At 37.6% G+C, this 22,056-nt stretch overlaps 1 protein-coding gene across 2 annotated transcripts in view; it reads right to left on the bottom strand.

The window, feature by feature from the left end:
• The window catches only part of WDR76 (WD repeat domain 76), a 103,722-nt gene that overhangs the window by 17,659 nt on the left and 64,007 nt on the right, over nucleotides 1-22,056 (bottom strand). For both annotated transcript variants that reach the window (XM_057488768.1, XM_057488767.1), the window contains one exon: nucleotides 112-270. In XM_057488768.1, coding sequence (XP_057344751.1) covers nucleotides 112-270 — 159 coding nt within the window. The remainder of the gene's footprint in view (nucleotides 1-111; nucleotides 271-22,056) is intronic.

Below are 22,056 nucleotides of genomic sequence, written 5' to 3'. Positions count from 1 at the left end.
CTATTCTATACCATCTCACTCAATCTGATGGTATAACAACCATTCATGTGGCATTTCATAAAGGATCCAGAATATCATCTGAGGTTAACATGTAAGCATATTAATATTTACCTCTTCAAAAACAGATCTGGAAAAATCCCCACAACGTAATGTGCCATCATAGCTCAGTGACAGTATGTGAGCCGGATTGGCGGGTGAGAAGTAAAGACAACTGACTGGCTGACTATGGGGATGAAAAACATAAACTCCATCTTCTTTACGTTGATGAGTCTGGAAGATAGTTGGTGATGGCGGAGAGACAAAAACTAGTGAAAAGTAGTAATATTTTCTATGTCATTATGTCATTAAACTATCTCCATCTATATTATATTCAGTCTTTTCTTAGCCCATAATTTATCCACCCTTCCATTCAGGAAAGTCAAATCTAGAAACTTCATACTGTCACTAAATTGTTTCTAATTTTCAATCTAACAATATTAAGTCACATTTACTTTAACAGTTTGCAGATTTTTGCAACTAGCAAACTAGTTTTTTCATAACACAGAGGGAAAAGATTACTGTTTATTATGACTTTAGTTCATGAAATCCTCAGGAAATGAGAAATCTACTCTTTATTTCACACATAACTCAATTTCTTACTACGAAAAACAGTATCAATACCATTATCACTTTGCCTCCTAAGTATACTTCTACAAATGATTCTCAGCACAATTTTCATAAGGTAACTAGCCCGGGTACAAGTGATAGTTTTTAAAATATTTTGTACCATAAATACACCATGATAATACATGTATTTGAATCCCCACATTAATATTACTACTTCTAAGGATTATCCTTTCCACAACTGAATTACCAAATCCTAAATGATTGCTTTTCAGATTTGGATAAGTTATGTTCCTATGCCATATATCACTCCAATCATTTCCAAATCTGGCTGAGTCTATTCTGAAATACTCAGGCATGTTTGTTTTCTTCCTTTTTATTCTAAACTTTGAAATAAACAGAAGAATTTTTTAAAAAAGAAGAAAGAGAAGAAAAAATAAGGGAAAAGAAGGCAAGGGAAGGGAAAGGGAAAGGGTACAGAGGAAGGGAGAGAAGGGGAAGGGAAGGGAGAGAGGAAGGGAGGGAAGCGGGGTAAGAAAAGGAAAGAAAAAATTTACAATCACACACGCTCCTTCTCCTACCCAGAGTTAACGACTGTTAACATCTTGGCATAATCATTTATAGTGTATATAAATTTTATTTTTCTAAATAAATTTTAGAACTTTAAATTTTATTAGTTATAAATGAACTGACAGGTCTTGAATTATCTTGAGTTTTTTCACATGTAAAAATACCTACTTGCTGCTTTTATTTATAAAAGTAAAACTCTCCATTGTTATAAAGAACCCAAACAACACAGAAATATACAAAAGCAAGTTTTTAAAAATCACCCCAATCCGAAATTAACCAAAATTATCATTAAAATACTAAGTGACCATTATAGATATCTTTATATGTACTTATATAGATAGAATGACAGAGGAAATTTAGAAAAAATAAGACCATGTTATATATGCCATTTTTAATAGTATTAAATTAACCATACTTCAAATTAGTAAAAGAAAAATAAACTGAAGGAATTTTTGAACTTTGAATGTTTCTTTGCAAGAGATACCTCCTAAAAAGGAAAAAGAATAAAACATAAAGCAGTTGTAGTCATTACGCTTTTTCATTTTTCAACTATGTCTTAATTTTAGACATTTTCTATTGATAAGAATATTATTCTTACCCTTCCTCCAATCTCCCTGATTTCCAGGTCTATATTTTCTTATATTATTATTTGTATTTTATGCAGGTTGATAACATTCACATCCAGTTCTGTAATCATAATTCATACAGCTGTTTAATATTATGCATTTAAATGGATTCAATGCTCATCACCAATTCTTTTGTCCAGCTTCTCGATTCCTGAAATCTTAATTTGGATTTACTATTAACTGGCTAACATTTGCTACCAAGTAGTTTTTTTGCAAGCGAACTGGTAGGTCTTGAATTTCTTGAGATTTTTCACATGTAAGAATACCTACCTGCTGCCTTTACATTAGAATAGTATCTTGGGCTGGGTAAGTATTCCAGGGCCACAATTCCCTCAAAACTTTATAGACATTACATGATACATTGCTGTAAAAAATTGAGGCAATCCTGGCTTTTCCCCTTAAATATAGTTTTTTGTGTGCTGGAAGAATTCTTTATCCTTTAGTTTCCAATTTTTCCTAGGATAAAGTATACACATTCAATTTGCCAACTCAAATCCATCTTTTCAGAAAAATTCTCTGCATAGTATTTTCAGTTCCATTTGTTAGGTCATCTTTGTCTTTCCTTTTCTATTGGCTTGTCTCTTAAAGCTTTATTTCATCTGCTTTGAGATGACCTTAAATATTTCCTTTAATATTGGTAATTTAATTTTCAGCAATGTCTATTGTGTTCCTTGGTTTTGTCTAATTTATTAGTTTCACCTATCTTCAATTTATTTCCATAGTTCTACAATCTCCTTTTTCATCTCATTCTGTTGCTTTAGAATATTATCTTTGAGTCTTATTTCACCAGATTAATGTTGTTATTTATTAACTTGCTCCCTAGCCCTGTCTAAAAGAAATTTCAGAGATTACAAACATGTTATATGTATGCACCGTCCAATATGGTATCCACTAGTCATGTGTCGCTATTAAGAACTTAAAATATGCCTACTGTTTAACTGAGAACTGAATTTTCTATTTTAATTAATTTAAATGTAAACAATCACATATGGCTAGTCGCTTCCATACTGAACATTGCAGGTCTACAATCTAAAGAAACCCAGGATAATTTCCTTCCTTTCCTTGAGTTATGTTTTTTCATTTAGATTTGTCTTCACACTCTAGATTCTTTTGTTCTTTTGTGGTAGTGCTTGTCTAGTTGCCATGTCATTTTTTTTTCATTTTCATCATGTTTGAATTGTTCTGTCCATGCTAGTTGCCATCATATAGCATATTGACTCCTCTTCCCAGTATCTGACACTAGTTTATTTTTTCCCTCAGAAAAGGACAAGCTTTTCTGTAGCCAGGAAAGACAGGGCACGGGCATGGAGGTCGGGAGTTGGTTTCAGCAGAAACAGTATTTAGTATTTCTTGGAATTTCTTAGACTCTGAGATTTTGTTCATTATTTTATATCAGGATTCATACCACCTACTTGGTGGGGTTGGAATAGAAGAGGTGGCTTATATCACAGACCAAGAAAATATCATTCGTAAAAGGTTAGTTCTATTATTCACTTTCCCCCACTTCCCGATTTTTCCCATTTCCCCCTAGCAGTCATTTCCTATTCCTCACTCATACAGAAAAAATCTCATACAGGAAGAACCAGTTTAAAACAAGTCAATGGCTTCTATTTACTTTAGGATAAAAACCAAAATTCTTGAAGGGGAGCCAAGATGGCGGCAAGAGTAGAGCTGCGGAAATTTCCTCCCAAAACCACATATATTTTTGAAAATACAACAAAGACAACTCTTCCTAAAAGAGAGACCAGAAGACCCAGGACAACAGCCAGACTACATCCACACCTGCGAGAACCCAGCACCTCGAGAAGGGGGTAAGATACAAGCCACGGCCCAGCGGGATCCGAGCACCCCTCACCCCAGCTCCCAGCGGGAGGAGAGGAGTTGGAGCGGGGAGGGAGAGGGAGCCCAGGACTGCTAAACACCCAGCCCTAGCCATCCGCACCAGAGCACAGACACACAGTGCGTGCGTGGGATACTGGAAACTAGGGAAACAGGACAGTAAGCCCTGTGAGCGGGTCCCCGCAGCTGGCGCCCCAGGTACAAAGAAAAGCGAGGGCTTTTTGAAAGTCTTAAAGGGACAGGGACCCCACAGCTGGACGGAAGCGTCCCGGGACACGACCGAGCAGCAGGGAATCCCAGGAAACTCCAGGCACCCTAACTCCCTGGATAGCAGGGCAGCTCAGTGGCCCCTCACGGAGAGAAACAGCCTCCCGGCCATTTCCCCTCCGACGTGACTCGGCCATATTGGAGCAGCAGCCCGAGGCAGGCCATGCCCAGAGCAACAGCAGAAATAAACTCCATAGCAGCCGGGCAAGAATCAGAAGCCCCATCTGTGTGCAGCTGCCCAGCACAAGCCACAGAGGTCGCTGTTATCCCAGGAAAGGAGGGCCACAAACCAACAAGAAGGGACATTCTCCCAGCCGTCACTTGTGCCAGCTCCGCAAACTATCTCTATCACCATGAAAAGGCAGAATTTGAGGTAAACAAAGATCACAGAGTCAACCCCTGAGAAGGAGATAGACCTAACCAGTATCCCTGAAAAGAATTCAAAATAAAAAACATAAACATGCTGACGGAGATGCAGAGAAATATACAAGAGATAGGGATGACGTCCGGAGGGAGATTACAGAAGTCAATCTTTGGAAGCATTTATAAGCAGAATGGATAAGATGCAAGAGGCCATTGATGGAATGAGAGATGGAAAAGAACAGGAACGCATAGAAGCCGACACAGACAGAGATAAAAGGATCTCAAGTAATGAAACAATATTAAGAGAATTGTGTGACCAATCCAAAAGGAACAATATCAGCATTATAGGGGTACCAGAAGAAGAAGAGAGAGAAAAAGGGATAGAAAGTGTCTTTGAAGAAACAATTCCTGAAAACTTCCCCAAACTGGGGGAGGAAATAATCGATCAGACCACGGAAGTACACAGAACTCCCAACAGAAAGGACCCAAGGAGGACAACACCAAGACACATAATAATTAAAATGGCAAAGATCAAGGACAAGGACAGAGTTTTAAAGGCAGCTAGAGAGAAGAAAAAGGTCACCTACAAACGAAAATCAATCAGGCTATCATCAGACTTCTCAACAGAAACATTACAGGCCAGAAGAGAATGGCATGATATACTTAATGCAATGAAACAGAAGGACCTTAAACCAAGAATACTGTATCCAGCACGATTATCATTTAAATATAAAGAAGGGATTAAACAATTCCCAAACAAGCAAAAGTTGAGGGAATTTGCCTCCCACAAACCACCTCTACAGGGTATTTTAGAGGGACTATTCTAGATGGGAGCACTCCTAAGACTAAACAGATGTCACCAGAGAAAATACAATCACAGCAAAGAAAGCAGACCAACCACATACTAACTAAAGGCAAAAAATAAAATCAACTATCCACAAAAAGCAGTTAAAGGAAACACGAAAGAGCACAGAATAAAACAACCAACCTATAAAGAATGGACGAGGGGGAATAAGAAGGGAGAGAAGAAAACAATCTCCAGACAGTGTATATAACAGTTCAATAAGCAAGCTCAGTTAGTCAGTAAGATACTAAAGAAGCTAACCTTGAACCTTTGGTAATCACGAATCTAAAGCCTGCTATGGCAATAAGTACATACCTTTCAATAGTCAGCCTAAATGTAAATGGACTGAATGCAAAAATCAAAAGACACAGAGTAAGAGAATGGATAAAAAAAGCAAGACGCATCTATATGCTGCTTACAAGAAACTCACCTGAAACCCAAAGACATGCACAGACTAAAACTCAAGGGATGGAAAAACATATTTCATGCAAACAACAGAGAGAAGAAAGCAGGGGTTGCATTACTAGTATCAGACAAAATAGACTTCAAAACAAAGAAAGTAACAAGAGATAAAGAAGGGCCTTACATAATGATAAAGGGATCAGTCCAACAAGAGTATTTAACCATTATAAATATATATGCACCCAACACAGGAGCACCAGCATATGTGAAACAAATACTAACAGAATTAAAGGAGGAAATAGAATGCAACGCATTCATTTTAGGAGACTTCATCACGCCACTCACCCCAAAGGATAGATCCACCGGACAGAAAATAAGTAAGGACACGGAGGCACTGAACAACACACTAGAACAGATGGACCTAATAGACATCTATAGAACTCTATATCCAAAAGCAACAGGATACACACTCTTCTCAAGTGCACATGGAACATTCTCCAGAATAGACCACATACTAGGCCACAAAAAGAGCCACAGTAAATTCAAAAAGATTGAAATTCTACCAACCAACTTTTCAGACCACAAAGGTATAAAACTAGAAATAACTTGTACAAAGAAAACAAATAGGCTCACAAACACATGGAGGCTTAACAACATGCCCCTAAATAATCAATGGATCAATGAACAAATTAAAATAGAGATCAAGGAATATATGGAAACAAATGACGACAACAACACAAAGCCCCAAATTCGGTGGGACGCAGCAAAAGCAGTCTTAAGAGGAAAGTATAAAGCAATCCAGGCATATTTAAAGAAGGAAGAACAATCCCAAATGAATGGTCTAATATCACAATTATCATAACTGGAAAAAGAAGAACAAATGAGGCCTAAAGTCAGCAGAAGGAGGGACATAACAAAGATCAGAGAAGAAATAAATAAAATTGAGAAGAATAAAACAGAAAAAAATCAATGAAACCAAGAGCTGGATCTTTGAGAAAATTAACATAATAGATAAGCCTCTAGCCAAACTTATTAAGAGAAAAAGAGAATCAACACACATCAACAGAATCAGAAAAGAGAACAGAAAAATCACGACAGACTCCACAGAAATACAAAGAATTATTAAAGACTACTATGAAAACCTATATGTTAACAAGCTGGAAAACCTAGAAGAAATGGACAACTTCCTAGAAAAATACAACCTTCCAAGACTGACCAAGGAAGGAACACAAAAGTTAAACAAACCAATTACGAGCAAAGAAATTGAAGCACTAATCAAAAAACTACCCAAGAACAAAATCCCCAGGCCAGATGGATTTACCTCGGAATTTTATCAGACATACAGAGAAGACATAATACCCGTTCTCCTTAAACTTTTCCAAAAAATAGAAGAGGAAGGAATACTCCCAAACTCATTCTATGAAGCCAACATCACCCTAATAACAAAACCAGGCAAAGACCCCACCAAAAAAGAAAATTTCAAACCAATATCCCTGATGAATGTTGATGCAAAAATACTCAATAAAATATTAGCAAACCGAATTCAAAAATATATCAAAAGGATCATACACCACGCCGAAGTGGAATTCATCCCAGGGATGCAAGGATGGTACAACATTCGAAAATCCATCAACATCATCCACTACATAAACAAAAAAGAAGGACAAAAACCACATGATCATCTCCATAGATGCTGAAAAAGCATTCGACAAAATTCAACATCCATTCATGATAAAAACACTCAGCAAAATGGGTATAGAAGGCAAGTACCTCAACATAATAAAGGCCATATATGATAAACCCACAGCTAACATCATACTGAACAGCGAGAAGTTGAAAGCTTTTCCTCTGAGATCGGGAACAAGACAGGGATGCCCACTCTCTCCACTGTTATTTAACATAGTACTGGAGGTCCTAGCCACGGCAATTAGACAAAACAAAGAAATACAAGGAATCCAGACTGGTAAAGAAGAAGTTAAACTGTCACTATTTGCAGACGACATGATATTGTACATAAAAAACCCTAAAGTCTCCACTCAAAAACCACTAGAACTGATATCACAATACAGAAAGTTGCAGAATACAAAACTAACACACAGAAATCTGTGGCTTTCCAATACACTAACAATGAACCAATAGAAAGAGAAATCAGGAAAATAATTTCATTCACAACTGCAACAAAAAGAATAAAATACCTAGGAATAAACCTAACCAAAGAAGTGAAAGACCTATACCCTGAAAACTATAAGACACTCTTAAGAGAAATTAAAGAGGACACTAACAAATACAAACTCATCCCATGCTCGTGGCTAGTAAGAATTAATATAGTCAAAATGGCCATCCTGCCCAAAGCAATATACAGATTTGATGCAATCCCTATCAAATTACCAGCAACATTCTTCAACAAACTGGAACAATTAGTTCAAAAATTCATATGGAAATACCAAAGACCCCGAATAGCCAAAGCAATCCTGAGAAAGAAGAATAAAGTGGGCGGGGATCTCACTCCCCAACTTCAAGCTCTACTACAAAGCCATAGTAATCAAGACAATTTGGTACTGGCACAAGAACAGAGCCACAGACCAGTGGAACAGATTAGAGACTCCAGATATTGACCCAAACATATATGGTCAATTAATATTCGATAAAGGAGATATGGACATACAATGGGGAAATGACAGTCTCTTCAACAGATGGTGCTGGCAAAACTGGACAGCTACATGTAGGAGAATGAAACTGGACCATTGTCTTACCCCATACACAAAAGTAAATTCAAAATAGATCAAAGACATGAATGTAAGTCATGAAACCATAAAACTCTTAGAAAAAAACATAGGCAAAAATCTCTTGGACATAAACATGAGCGACTTCTTCATGAACGTATCTCCCCGGGCAAGGAAAACAAAAGCAAAAATGAACAAGCGGGACTATATCAAGCTGAAAAGCTTCTGTACAGCAAAGGACACCATCAATAGAACAAAAAGGTACCCTACAGTATAGGAGAATATATTCGTAAATGACAGATCCGATAAAGGCTTGACATCCAAAATATATAAAGACCTCACGCACCTCAACAAACAAAAAGCATATAATCCAATAAAAAAATGGACAGAGGAACTGAACAGATGTCCAAAAAAGAAATTCAGATGGCCAACAGACACATGAAAAGATGCTCTACATCACTAGTTATCAAGAGAAATGCAAATTAAAACCACAATGAGATATCACTTCACACCAGTATAAGAACAAAGGAAAAACTGAAGGAACAAAACAGCAGCAGAATCACAGAACCCAAGAAGGGACTAACAGTTACCAAAGGGAAAGAGACTGGGGCGAATGGGAGGGTAGGGAAGGAGAAGGGCGGGGAACAAGAAAGGGGGTATTATGATTAGCATGTATAATGTGGGGGGTGGGAGAAAGGGGAGGACTGTGCAACACAGAGAAGACAAGTAGTGATTCTACAACATTTTGCTATGCTGATGGACAGTGACTGTAATGGGGTTTGTGGGGGGGACTTGGTGTAGGGGAGAGCCTAGTAAACATAATATTCTTCATGTAATTGTAGATTAATGATAACAAAAAAAGGGGGGGGATTACTCCCTGATAGGATAAAATTAACTGCAAATCAACGATTAATGCATGCTTTACATATCCTTAATTTTGATCTTTTAAAGGGTGTCGGATGATCGTTTTTCTGATAATATTTCTTTCTCTTAAAAAAAAGCAGTTCCTGTGTGGTGGTCTCCAATAGGTTCTTCACAATGGTATAAAGGTCATATCAAAGTGTGGGCAAAGGGTTTGTTTGTGTTTATACAGAGGATCAAAGCCTAATTTGGCTACCCAGAAAACGAATTGAGATACGATATGAAGAAGAACTTCCAACATTAACCAGAAGATGATCATCAAAAAACTTCAACAAAGATCCTGGCGCTATTGCAGTTGTAGCTGCATTCATCCCACCAGTTCCTGGACTTGCCATTGGAATGAAGAAGGAGATATCTAAGCTGGCCTGTGCATACAGTAAAACAACAAATTTGACTGGATCTATACTGTCGGAACTCAACCAAGAATTAGGAGAAGTGCAAGTTGCAGTGCTCCAAAATCGTGCGACTATAGACTATCTACTGTTAAAAGAACATATGGGATGTGAACAGTCCCCAGGAATGGGTTGTTTTAATTTGTCTGATTTTTCTCAAACTATTCAAATTCAGTTAGACAATATCCATCATATTATTCATAAGTTTTCACAAATGCCTAGGTCACCTAACTGGTTTTCTTGGTTTCACTGGATATGGATGGTAACTGTAGGTCTGCTTTTGTTATGTATCTGTATTCCTATTCTGTTAATGTGTGTATGCAATTTAATTAGTAGTTTGTTAAAACCTACACATGCTTATGTTACTCTTAAGAAGTTATGTCAAAGAAATAATCAATCTTCCCATGTTTGCTTCCGTCCACTACTTCTATAGCTTTTCTTCTTCCTTCCTAATTACAACCCTTTAGTAGAATTCGTGTCTCATATCGAAAATTACCGAGTATCATAATTCTTCCAAGTGGTAAAGATACCTCAAGACAAATGCTGGGCATAGAAGCCACAGGGCATAAACATGCAAAGAAGTAAAAAGCTAACCATTTCAAACAATATTGCTTCTCTCTCACTTACCAACTTTACATTTTCCTGTATGGCCCCAGAAGACGGCTGGTTAGCCAGAGACGGGTAAGATTCCTCAAGGGAGGAACAACCTAAGACAGGCACAGTCGCAGGGGGGCCATCAGGTGAGAAATTGGGGATCAACAGAGGTGAGGCTTAGAACCTCACCCCCCCTGTTTTGAGAGAAATCTTCTGCATCCGTGGATGTTTTGTTGCCCTTGTCTAGCTTGGATTAATACTTAGTCTAGAGGCACAGACCTGATCATCTACATTTGCCCTCTTACAGCACTAAATTATGTTTTCTACCTTTATGTTGTATCTACCTACCACTTCAGCATCTTATTAAAAATAATAGAGAAATGTGGTATCCACATATAAATCAAGTATAAAAATCAAGTGAATAATCATATCTGACTTTATTGTTTATAGTTCATGATGTGTGATCAAAACTGAAAGTTTCTGTGATATGGCTGCCCTTGCACTGTTCACCATGTAAGAACTTATTCACCATGTAAGAACTTGTTCATTATGCTTCAGAAGATTGGAGACTGTTGAGATTAGGCTTGGGGTTGATTAATGATTGTGCATTGAGCCCCCTATACAGAATTTTATTTTTGTTAACAACCATTTGATCAATAAATATGAGAGATGCCCTCTCAAAAAAAATAAAATAAAATATACTGAAAAAAAAAACGAAATTCTTAACACAACTTATATCTGGTCTCTGCCTACCTCTACAGCTTCCTCCTATTCCATTCATCCCTTTTGTTCATTCCTTTGCTATCTATGCTCCAGCCACACAGGCATTCTTTCAGGTCCTTGAATGTATCAAGTATGCACTCTCTTAAGGTTCTTAACATGTTGTTCCTCTTGCCTGAAATACTATTTCCTTTCTTCATTTGGTTGACCCCTACTTAACTTTGAAATATCAACTCAATTCTCACTTCCTCAGGGAAACCTTCTTGATCCTCTAAATTAGTCCAGGCCCCATTACAGGTTTTCAAAGCATTACTTTTCCTTCACTTGACTTATCGAACATGCAGTTAGATATTTGGTAATTATTTCACTAATGCTGCCTTTGCCACCAAATTCTAACCTCTATGAAGACAGAGAGAGTCTTGGATCACAAATGTCTAATGTCTGGGGAGTCATTAAAATAGCACTTATCACAAAATACTCAGGTGTGGAATGAATAACTGGATGGATGGATGATTGAATGAATGATAAATTTGGATTCTAGGTGAGACTAGGCATCTAACAGAAAGTGAAGAGGAAAACTGAGGTAGTATCAAGGCAATTCAATGGGGAATAGAGTCCTTTCAACAAACAGTGCTGGGACAATTGGATAATCACTATAAAAAGATGAACTTGAGCCCTTACATCACCTCATTAAAAAAAATAACTCAAGATGGATCAGCAAACCAAATGGGAAAGTTAGCACTATAAAATTTCTAGAAAAAAAAATAGGAAGACATACTCAATACTTTGAGCTAGACAGAGATTAATTAGATAAAACACCAAAAGCACAGTACATTAAAATGTTGATAAACTGGACATCAACAAAATTCAAAACTTTTGCACTTCAAAAGACAACCTTAAGAACATGAAAAAGACAAATAAATCATAGACTACGAGGAATATTTGCCAATCACATGTCTGATAAAATATTTGTAGAATATAAAAGACCTCTTAAAAATGACACATCCGATAAAGGCTTGACGTCCAGAATATATAAAGAGCTCACACGCCCCAACAAACAAAAAATAAATAACCCAATTAAAAAACGGGCAGAGGAACTGAACAGACAGTTCTCCAAAAAAGAAATACAGATGGCCAACAGACACATGAAAAGATGCTCCACATCACTAATTATCAGACAAATGCAAATTAAAACTACAATGAGATATCACCTCACACCAGTAAGGATGGCTGCCATCCAAAAGACAAACAACAACAAATGTTGGCGAGGCTGTGGAGAAAGGGGAACCCTCCTACACTGCTGGTGGGAATGTAAGTTAGTTCAACCATTGTGGAAAGCAGTATGGAGGTACATCAAAATGCTCAAAACAGACTTACCATTTGACCCAGGAATTCCACTCCTAGGAATTTACCCTAAGAACGCAGCAATCAAGTTTGAGAAAGACAGATGCACCCCTATGTTTATTGCAGCACTATTTACAATAGCCAAGAATTGGAAGCAACCTAAATGTCCATCGATAGATGAATGGATAAAGAAGATGTGGTACATATACACAATGGAATACTACTCAGCCATAAGAAAAGGGCAAATCCAACCATTTGCAGCAACATGGATGGAGCTGGAGGGTATTATGCTCAGTGAAACAAGCCAAGCGGAGAAAGAGAAATACCAAATGATTTCACTTATCTGTGGAATATAAGAACAAAGGAAAAACTGAAGGAACAAAACAGCAGCAGAATCACAGAACTCAAGAATGGACTAACAGGTACCAAAGGGAAAGGGACTGGGGAGGATGGGTGGGCAGGGAGGGATAAGGTAGGGGAGAAGTAGGGGGATATTAAGATTAGCATGCATGGGGGGGTAGGAGAAAAGGGAGGGCTGTACAACACAGAGAAGGCAAGTAGTGATTCTACAACATTTTGCTATGCTGATGGACAGTGACTGTAAAGAGGTTTATAGGGGGGACCTGGTATAGGGGAGAGCCTAGTAAACATAATATTCGTCATGTAAGTGTAGATTAGTGATACCAAAAAAAAAAAAAAAAAAGGGCAGTTCCTGTGTGGTAACCTCCAATGAGTTCTACACAAGGGTATAAAGGGCATATAAAAGTGTAGGCAAAGGGTCTGTTTGTGTTTATACAGAGGATCAAAGCCTAATTTGGCTACCCTGAAAATGAACTAAGATACGATATGAAAAAGAACTTCCAACATCAGCACTCTCTGGAAGACTCATGCCAGAAGATGATCATCAAAAATCCCCAACAAAGATCCACGCACTGCTACAGCTGTAGATGCACTCATCCCACCAGTACCTGGACTTGCCATGGGAATGAAGGAGATATCTAAGCTGGCCTGTTCATACAGTAAAACAACAAATTTGACTGGATCTATACTGTTGGAACTCAACCAAGAATTAGGAGAAGTGCAAATTGTAGCGCTCCAAAATCTTACAACTACAGACTATTCACTGTTAAAAGAACATATGGGATATGAACATTCCCCAGGAATGGGTTGTTTTAATTTGTCTGATTTCTCTCAGACTGTTCAAGTTCAGTTGGACAATATCCACCATATCATAGATAAGTTTTCACAAATGCCTAAGGTGCCTAACTGGTTTTCTTGGTTTCACTGGAGATGGCTGGTAATTACAGGTATGCTTTGGTTATGTAACTATACTCCTATTATGTTAATGTGTGTGCTCAATTTAATTAGTAGTTTAAAACCTATACATGCTGAAGTTACTCTACAAGAAGATATGTCAAAGAAATAATCAATCTTCCCATGTTTTCTTCCGCCTGCTACTTCTATAGCTTTTCTTCTTCCTTTCTAATTACAACCCTTAAATAGAATTCGTGCCTCATATCAAATTTACCGAGTATCATAATTGTTCCAAGTGGTAAAGATACCTCAAGACAAATGCTCGGCATAGAAGCTACAGGGCATAAATATGCAAAGAAGTAAAAAGCTAACCATTTCAAACAATAAGACTTCTCTCTCACTTACCAACTTTACATTTCCCTGTATGGCCCCGGAAGATGACTGGTTAGCCAGAGACGGGTAAGATTCCTCAAGGGAGGAACAACCTAAGACAGGTAAAGTCGCAGGGGGGTCATCAGGTGAGAAATTGGGGATCAACAGAGGTGAGGCTTAGAACCTCACCTCCCCTGTTCTGAGAGAAATCTTCTGCATATGTGGATGTTTTATTGCCCTTGTCTAGCTTGGATTAACACATAGTCTACAGGCACACACCTGATCATCTACATTTGCTCTCTTACAACACTAAACTACATTTTCTACCTTTATCTTGTATCTACCTACCACTTCAGCATTTTATTAAAAATAATAATAATAAAGGGAGAAATGTGGTATCCACATATAAATCAAGTATAAAAATCAAATGAGTATTCATATTTGAACTGTTTATAGTTCATAATGCACGAACAAAACTGAAAGTTTCTGTGATGACTGCCCTTGTACTGTTCACCATGTAACTTATTCACTATGTAAGAATTTGTTCTCCATGTAAGAACTTGTTTGTTATGCTTCAGAAGATTGGAGACTGACGAAAATTAGGCTTGGGGTGGATTAATGCTTGTGCATTGAGCATTGACTCCCCTATACAGAATTTTATTGTTGTTAACAACCATTTGATCAATAAATATGAGAGATGCCCTCACCAAAAAAAAAAAAGTATACACTTCCAATTGTAACCAAAAATAAATAAATAACCGGGATGTAATGTATAGCATAAGGAATATAGTCAAAATATTGTAACAACTTGGTATGGTGATAGCTGGTACCTAGAATTATCATGTATATAAATGTTGAATCACTGTGTTGTACACCTGAAACTAATGTAATGTAATACTGTGTATCAACTACCCTTCAATAAAAAAGAATTACCTACAAAAAAAAAAAAAAGACCTCTTAAAACTAAATAAGAAAAACAACCCAACAAAAAATTGACAAAAGACTTGAATAGCCATTTGACCAAAAATACACAAATGGTATGAAAAGATGCTCAAAATCATTTAGTTATTAGGGAAATACAAATCGAAACCATGATGAATTAGAGTGACAAAAAGTACAACTTGTGGAATATTTTCAATAATATTATAATATATTTGCATGGTGATAGTTGTTGGTAAGTACACTTATATATTGTGCTCACATCTCATAATGTATGTAATCATCAAATCACTTATACACCTGAAATCAATAATATATTTGTATATCAATGATACTTGAATAAAAAAACACAGAAAGATACTACTTCACACTCACTAGAAATGTTATAACCAAAAAGACAGACAATAATAAATGTTGGTGAGCATGTGAAGAAACTGGAACCCTCATATATTGCTGGTGGGAATATAAAATGATGGAACTACTTTGGAAAGCAATTTGGCAGTTTCTCAAAATGTTAACCAATTACCATAAACTCAGCAATTCTATCCCCAGGTATTTACTCAAGAGAAATGAAAATATGTATCTACACAAAAATATGTACACAATCATTCATACTAGCATTATTCAAAATAGTCAAAAATGGAAACAACCCAACTGTCTATCAACTGATGAAGGGATAAACAAAATGTGGTATAGTCAAATAATGGAATACTACTCAGCAATTTAGAAAACCAAGAATGACATACTGGTACACACTACAATGTAGATGAACCTTGAAAACATTATGCTAAGAGAAAGAAGCCAATATAAAAGACAACATATTGCATTTTATTTGTATGAATCCAAAAAGGGAAAATTTGTAGAACTTTGCCCAGGGATGAAGACAGAAATGGAAATTGAAAGTAAGTAGCCAAGAGGAATCCTATAGTGATGATGAAATGTTCTAAAACTGGATTATGGTGATAGTTAAACAATCACTGAATAGTACATTTAAAATGTGTGGACTTTGTAATATGTAAATTATACTTCAAGTCAATTTTTTGAAAACTAGCAAAATTGGGGGGTGAACACAGGACAGCCAAAATAATAGTTTTAGACTTGCTCTATCTGTTAATAAGATAGCCATGTGTCCTGGAAGATTATAAGGCTGACAGAGATGTTGGACTATAGAGAAGACCTAGTAATACAGATTTTTGGAGTCCCCAGGAAAGACATGACAAAGAGATTTTTCTATATGTCTTCTACTCTGTACAGACCAACACACCCTGAAAAGACCTTCACTAGACTACACTGTTTGTCCTTTCCAAACTTCTTCAACAGAGTCTTTATCAATTGCTTCCGTTTCTCCAACAATCCCACACCTTTCTTTAAAATTAAGACATCATTGATACACAATCTTATGAAGGTTTCACATTAACATCGTAGCTCCAACATTCACCCATATTATCAAGTGCCCCTCCACAACTGCAGTCACTGTCTGCCAGCATAGTAAGATGCTATAGAGTCATTACTTGTCTTCTATGGGCTGTACCGCCTTCCCCATGACCTACCTATATTGTGAGTGTTAATTACAGTGCCCCTTAATCCCCTTCTCCCTCCCTCCCCATCCATCCTCCCCAACCTCCCCCTTCTGGTATCCTCTAGTCCATTCTTGGGTTCTGTGAGTCTGATGCTGTTATGTTCCTTCAGTTTTGTCTTTGTTCTTATACTCCACATATGAGTGAAATTATTTGGTACTTGTCTTTCTCCACCTGGCTTATTTCACTGAGCATAATACCATCTAGCTCCAACCACGTTGTTGCAAATGGTAGAATTTGTTATATTTTTATGGCTAGATGATATTCCATTGTGTGTATGTACCACACCTTCTTTATCCATTCATCTACTGATGGACACTTAGGTTACTTCTGTATCTTGGCTATCGTAAACAGTGTTGCGATAAACATACGGGTGCATGTCTCTTTTTGAATTACGGATCTTGTTTTCTTTAGGTAAGTTCCTGGAATGAAATTCCTGGGTCAAATGGTATTTCAATTTGTAGTTTTCTCAGGAACCTCCATATTGCTTTCCACAATGGTTGAACTAATTTACATTCCCAACAGTGTATGAGGGTTCCTCTTTCTCCGCATCCTGACTAGCATTTGTTGTTTCTTCTCTATTGGATGTTGGCCCATACCTTTTTAATCTCATAAAGTCTGTGTTTCTTCTTTACCCATTGTTGAAGCTATTCTGTCAAACTGCTCATAGTACCCAATTTTCAAAACCAATGGTCGTTTCTATGTTCCCATTCTTTTTAACTTCACTGATAAGAAGCCCTATCAGAACTGGAACAAATAGTTATAAAATTCATATGGAATCACAAAAGACCCCAAATAACCAAAGCAATCCTGAGAAGGAAGAACAAAGCAGGGGTGAGCACGCTTCCCAACGTTAAGCTCTACTACAAAGCCACAGTAATCAAGACAATTTGGTACTGGCACAAGAACAGACCCATAGACCAGCAGAACACAACAGAGAGTCCAGATATTAACCCAAACACATACGGTCAATTAATATACGATAAAGGAGCCATGGATATACAATGGGGAAATGACAGCCTCTTCAACAGCTGATGTTGGCAAAACTGGACAGCTACATATAATAGAATGAAACTGGATCATTGCCTAACCCCGTATACAAAAGTAAATTCGAAATGGATCAAAGACCTGAATGTAAGTTATGAAACCGTAAAACTCTTAGAAAAAAACATAGGCAAAAGTCTCTTGAACATAAACATGAGCGACTTCTTCATGAACATATCTCCTGGGGCAAGGGAAACAAAAGTAAAAATGAACAAGTGGGACAGTATCAAGCTGAAAAGCTTCTGTACAGCAAAGGACACCTTCAGTAGAAAAAAAAAGACATCCTACGGTATGGGAGAATATATTCATAAATGACATATCCAATAAAGGGTTGACATCCAAAATATATAAAGAGCTCATGCACCTCAACAAACAAAAATCAAATAATCCAATTAAAAAATGGGCAGAGGACCTGAACACATACTTCCCCAAAGAAGAAATTCACATGGCCAACAGGCACATGAAAAGTTGCTGCACATTGCTAATCATCAGAGAAATGCGAATTAAAACCACAATGAGATATCACCTCACACCAGTAACAATGGCCAGCATTGAAAAGACTATGAACAAATGCTGGCAAGGATGTGTAGAAAGGGGAACCCTGCTACACTACTGGTGGGAATGTTAACTAGTTCAACCATTGTGGAAAGCAGTATGGAGGTTCCTCAAAAAACTAAAAATAGAAATACCATTTGACCCAGGAATCCCACTCCTAGGAATTTATCCTAAGAACACAGGAACCCAATTTCAAAAACACATATGCACCCCTATGTTTATTGCAGCACTATTTACTACAGCCAAGAAATGGAAGCAACCTAAGTGTCCATCAGTAGATTAATGGATAAAGAAGATGTGGTACATATACACAATGGAACATTATTCAGCCATAAGAAGAAAACAAATCCTACCATTTGCAACAACATGCATGGAGCTAGAGGGTATTATGCTCAGTGAAATAAGCCAGGCAAAGAAAGCCAAGTACCAAATGATTTCCTTCATTTGTGGAGTATAACAACCAGGCAAAACTGAAGGAACAAAACAGCAGCAGACTCACAGAACCCAAGAATGGACTAACAGTTGCCAAAGTGAAAGGGAATGGGGAGGATGGGTGGGAAGGGAGGGATAAGGGGGAAAAAAGGGGCATTACTATGAGCAGACATAATGTAGGGTGGGGAACAGGGAGGGCTGTATAACACAGAGAAGACAAGTAGGGATTCTATAGCATCTTACTATGCTGATGGACAGTGACTGTAATGGGGTTGTGGGGGGGACTTGATGAGGGGGGGAGTCTAGCAAACATAACATTGCTCATGTAATTATAGATTAGTGATACCAAAATAAATAAATAAATAACAAAAACCTCAAAATAGAAATTCCATTTGACCCAGGAATTCCACTCCTAGGAATTTACCCTAAGAACGCAGGAGCCCAGTTTCAAAAAGACATATGCAGCCCTATGTTTATCACAGTACTATTTACAATAGCCAAGAAATGGAAGCAACCTAAGTGTCCATCAGTAGATGAATGGATAAAGAAAATGTGGTACATATACACAATGGAATATTATTCAGCCATAAGAAGAAGACAAATCCTACAGTTTGCAACAACATAGATGGAGCTAGAGGGTATTGTGCTCAGTGAAATAAGCCAGGCAGAGAAAGACAAGTATCAAATGATTTCACTCATCTGTGGAGTATAAGAACAAAGCAAAAACTGAAGGAACAAAACAGCAGCAAACTCACAGAACCCAAGAATGGACTAAGTTACCAAAGGGAAAGGGACTGGGGAGGTGGGGAGGGAAAAGGGGTAAAAAGGGGAATTACGATTAGCGCACATAATGTAAAGTGTGGGGGTAGGGAGGAGTCAGTACAATACACAGAAGACAAGTAGTGATTCTATAGCATCTTACTACGCTGATGGACAGTGACTGTAATGGGGTAGGTGGTGGGGACTTGGTAATGGAGGGAGTCCAGTAACCATAATGTTGCTCATGTAATTGTACATTAATGATACCAAATTTTAAAAAATAATAAATAAATAAGAAGCCCTATCAAACTCCCATCCTTGAAACTAATCTCTTAGCTTCTAAAACCTTATACTGTTTCTGGTCCTCTTCCACTTTTCTCCTTCTGTTTTATTTACCAAACACTTTCACCACCTACCCCCTGTAACTTACCAAAACAAGGAAGAACCTATGCTCTCAAAATAACAATTTTGTTTTCTTTCTTTCCTCACTTACAAAATCTACTTATTGAAGAAATTCAGATGGCCAACAGACACATGAAAAGATGCTCCACATCGCTAGTTATCAGACAAATGCAAATTAAAACCACAATGAGATATCACCTCACACCAGTGAGGATGGCTACCATCCAAAAGACAAACAACAACAAATGTTGGCGAGGTTGTGGAGAAAGGGGAACCATCCTACACTGCTGGTGGGAATGTAAATTAGTTCAACCATTGTGGAAAGCAGTATGGAGGTTCCTCAAAATGCTCAAAATAAACATACCATTTGACCCAGGAATTCCACTTCTAGGAATTTACCCTAAGCCCAGCATCCCAGTTTGAAAAAGACAGATGCACCCCTATGTTTATCGCAGCACTATTTACAATAGCCAAGAAATGGAAGCAACCTAAGTGTCCATCAGTAGATGAATGGATAAAGAAGAGGTGGTACATATACACAATGGAATATTATTCAGCCGTAAGAAGAAAACAAATCCTACCATTTGCAACAACATGCATGGAGATAGAGGGGATTATACTCAGTGAAATAAGCCAAGCAGAGAAAGACAAATACCAAATGATTTCACTCATCTGTGGAGTATAAGAACAAAGAAAAACTGAAGGAACAAAACAGCAGCAGAATCACAGAACTCAAGAATGGACTAACAGTTACCAAAGGGAAAGGGACTGGGGAGAATGAAAGGGAAGGGAGGGATAAGGGCGGGGAAGAAGAAAGGGGGCCTTACGATTAGCATGTATAATATGGGGGGGAGGAATAGGGAGGGCTGTGCAACACAGAGAAGACAAGTAATGATTCTACAACATCTTACTATGCTGATGAACAGTGACTGTAATGGGGTTTTTGGGGGGGACTTGGTAAGGGGTACTCTAGTAAACATAATGTTCTTCAAAAAAAAAATCTACTTAGTAACCCCAATCAGCTTGAGGTTACCATGGTTTTTTCATCTCCATTAATTGCTCTTACCACATTTTTTTCACCATCCCCCCACATTCTCCTCTATGGTAACCACAAGCCTATTCTCCATGTTATGAGTCTATTTTTGTATTGCTTGTTTGGTTGGGTGGTTTGGTTTTTAGATTCCACATATAAATGAAATCATATAATATTTGTCTTTCTCTGTCTCACTTACTTCACCTAGCACAATACCATCTGGGTTCATCCATGTTGCTGCAAGTGACAAGATTGCATTCTTTTTATGGCTGAGTAATATTCCACTGTCTCTATGTACCACACCTTTTTTATCCAGTCATCTGTTGATGGACATTTAGGTTGTTTTCATATTTTGGTTATTGCAAAGACTGCTGTGATAAACACAGGAGTGTATGTATCTTTTTAGATAAGTGATTTTGTTATCTTTGAGTAAATTCCCAGAAGTGGAATTGCTGGGTCATTCAGTATTTCTATTTTTAGTTTTTGAAAAACCTCTATACTGCTTTCTATAGTGGCTGCACCAATTTGCAATCCCACCAGCAGTGTACAAAGATTTCCTTCTCCCCATGTCCTTGCAAGCACTTGTTATGTCTTGTCTTGTGGATATTAGCCATTCTGACTGGTGTGAGGTGATATCACAGTGCGGTTTTGATTTGCATTTCCCCAATGATTAGTGATGTTGAGCATCCTTTCATGTGTCTGTTGGACATCAGTACGTCTTCTTCGGAAAAATGTCTATTCACGTCCTCTGCCCATATTTTAATTGGGTCATTGGGTTTTTTTGATGTGGAGTTGTATGAGTTCTTTGTATATTTTGGATATTAACCCCTTACTGGAGGTACCATTCACAAATATATTCTCCCATACAGTAGATGGCCTTTTCATTTTGTTGATGGTTTCCTTTGCTGTGCAGAAGCTTTTTAGTTTGTTGTAGTCCCACGTGTTTATTTTTGCTTCTGTTTTCCTTGCCTGTGAAGACACATCCAGAAAAAAGTTACTAATGCTGGTGTTTAAGAGTTGACTGCCTATGTTTTCTTCTAGGAGTTTTCTGGCTTCAGGTCTTATATTTAGGTCTTTATCCATTTTGAGTTTATTTTTGCATACAGTGTAAGACAGTGATCCAGTTTCACTCTTGCATGTAGCTGTCCAGTTTTCCCAATACCATTTATTGAAGAGACTATCTTTTCCCCATGTATTAATTGGCCTTACAGGCATGGGTTTATTTCTGGGTGCTCTATTCTGTTCCACTGATCTATATATTTGATTATTGTAGCTTTGTAGGATAGCTTGAAATCGGGGAGTGTGAAGTCCCCAGCTTTGTTCTTCTCTGTCTAGAATGCTTGGGCTATTTGGGTTTTTTGAGGTTCCATACTGATTTTAGGATTGTTTGCTCTAGTTCAGTGAGAAATGCTGTTGGTATTTTGATACGGATTGCACCGAAACTGTAGATTGCTTTGGGCAGTATGGCCATTTTAACAATA

This window comes from Manis pentadactyla, chromosome 11 (assembly GCF_030020395.1).
Source record: "Manis pentadactyla isolate mManPen7 chromosome 11, mManPen7.hap1, whole genome shotgun sequence".
In the NCBI taxonomy this organism is placed as follows: domain Eukaryota; kingdom Metazoa; phylum Chordata; class Mammalia; order Pholidota; family Manidae; genus Manis; species Manis pentadactyla.
The sequence above is the reverse complement of the archived record's forward strand: the minus strand, read 5'-3'. Positions and strand labels throughout refer to the sequence as shown.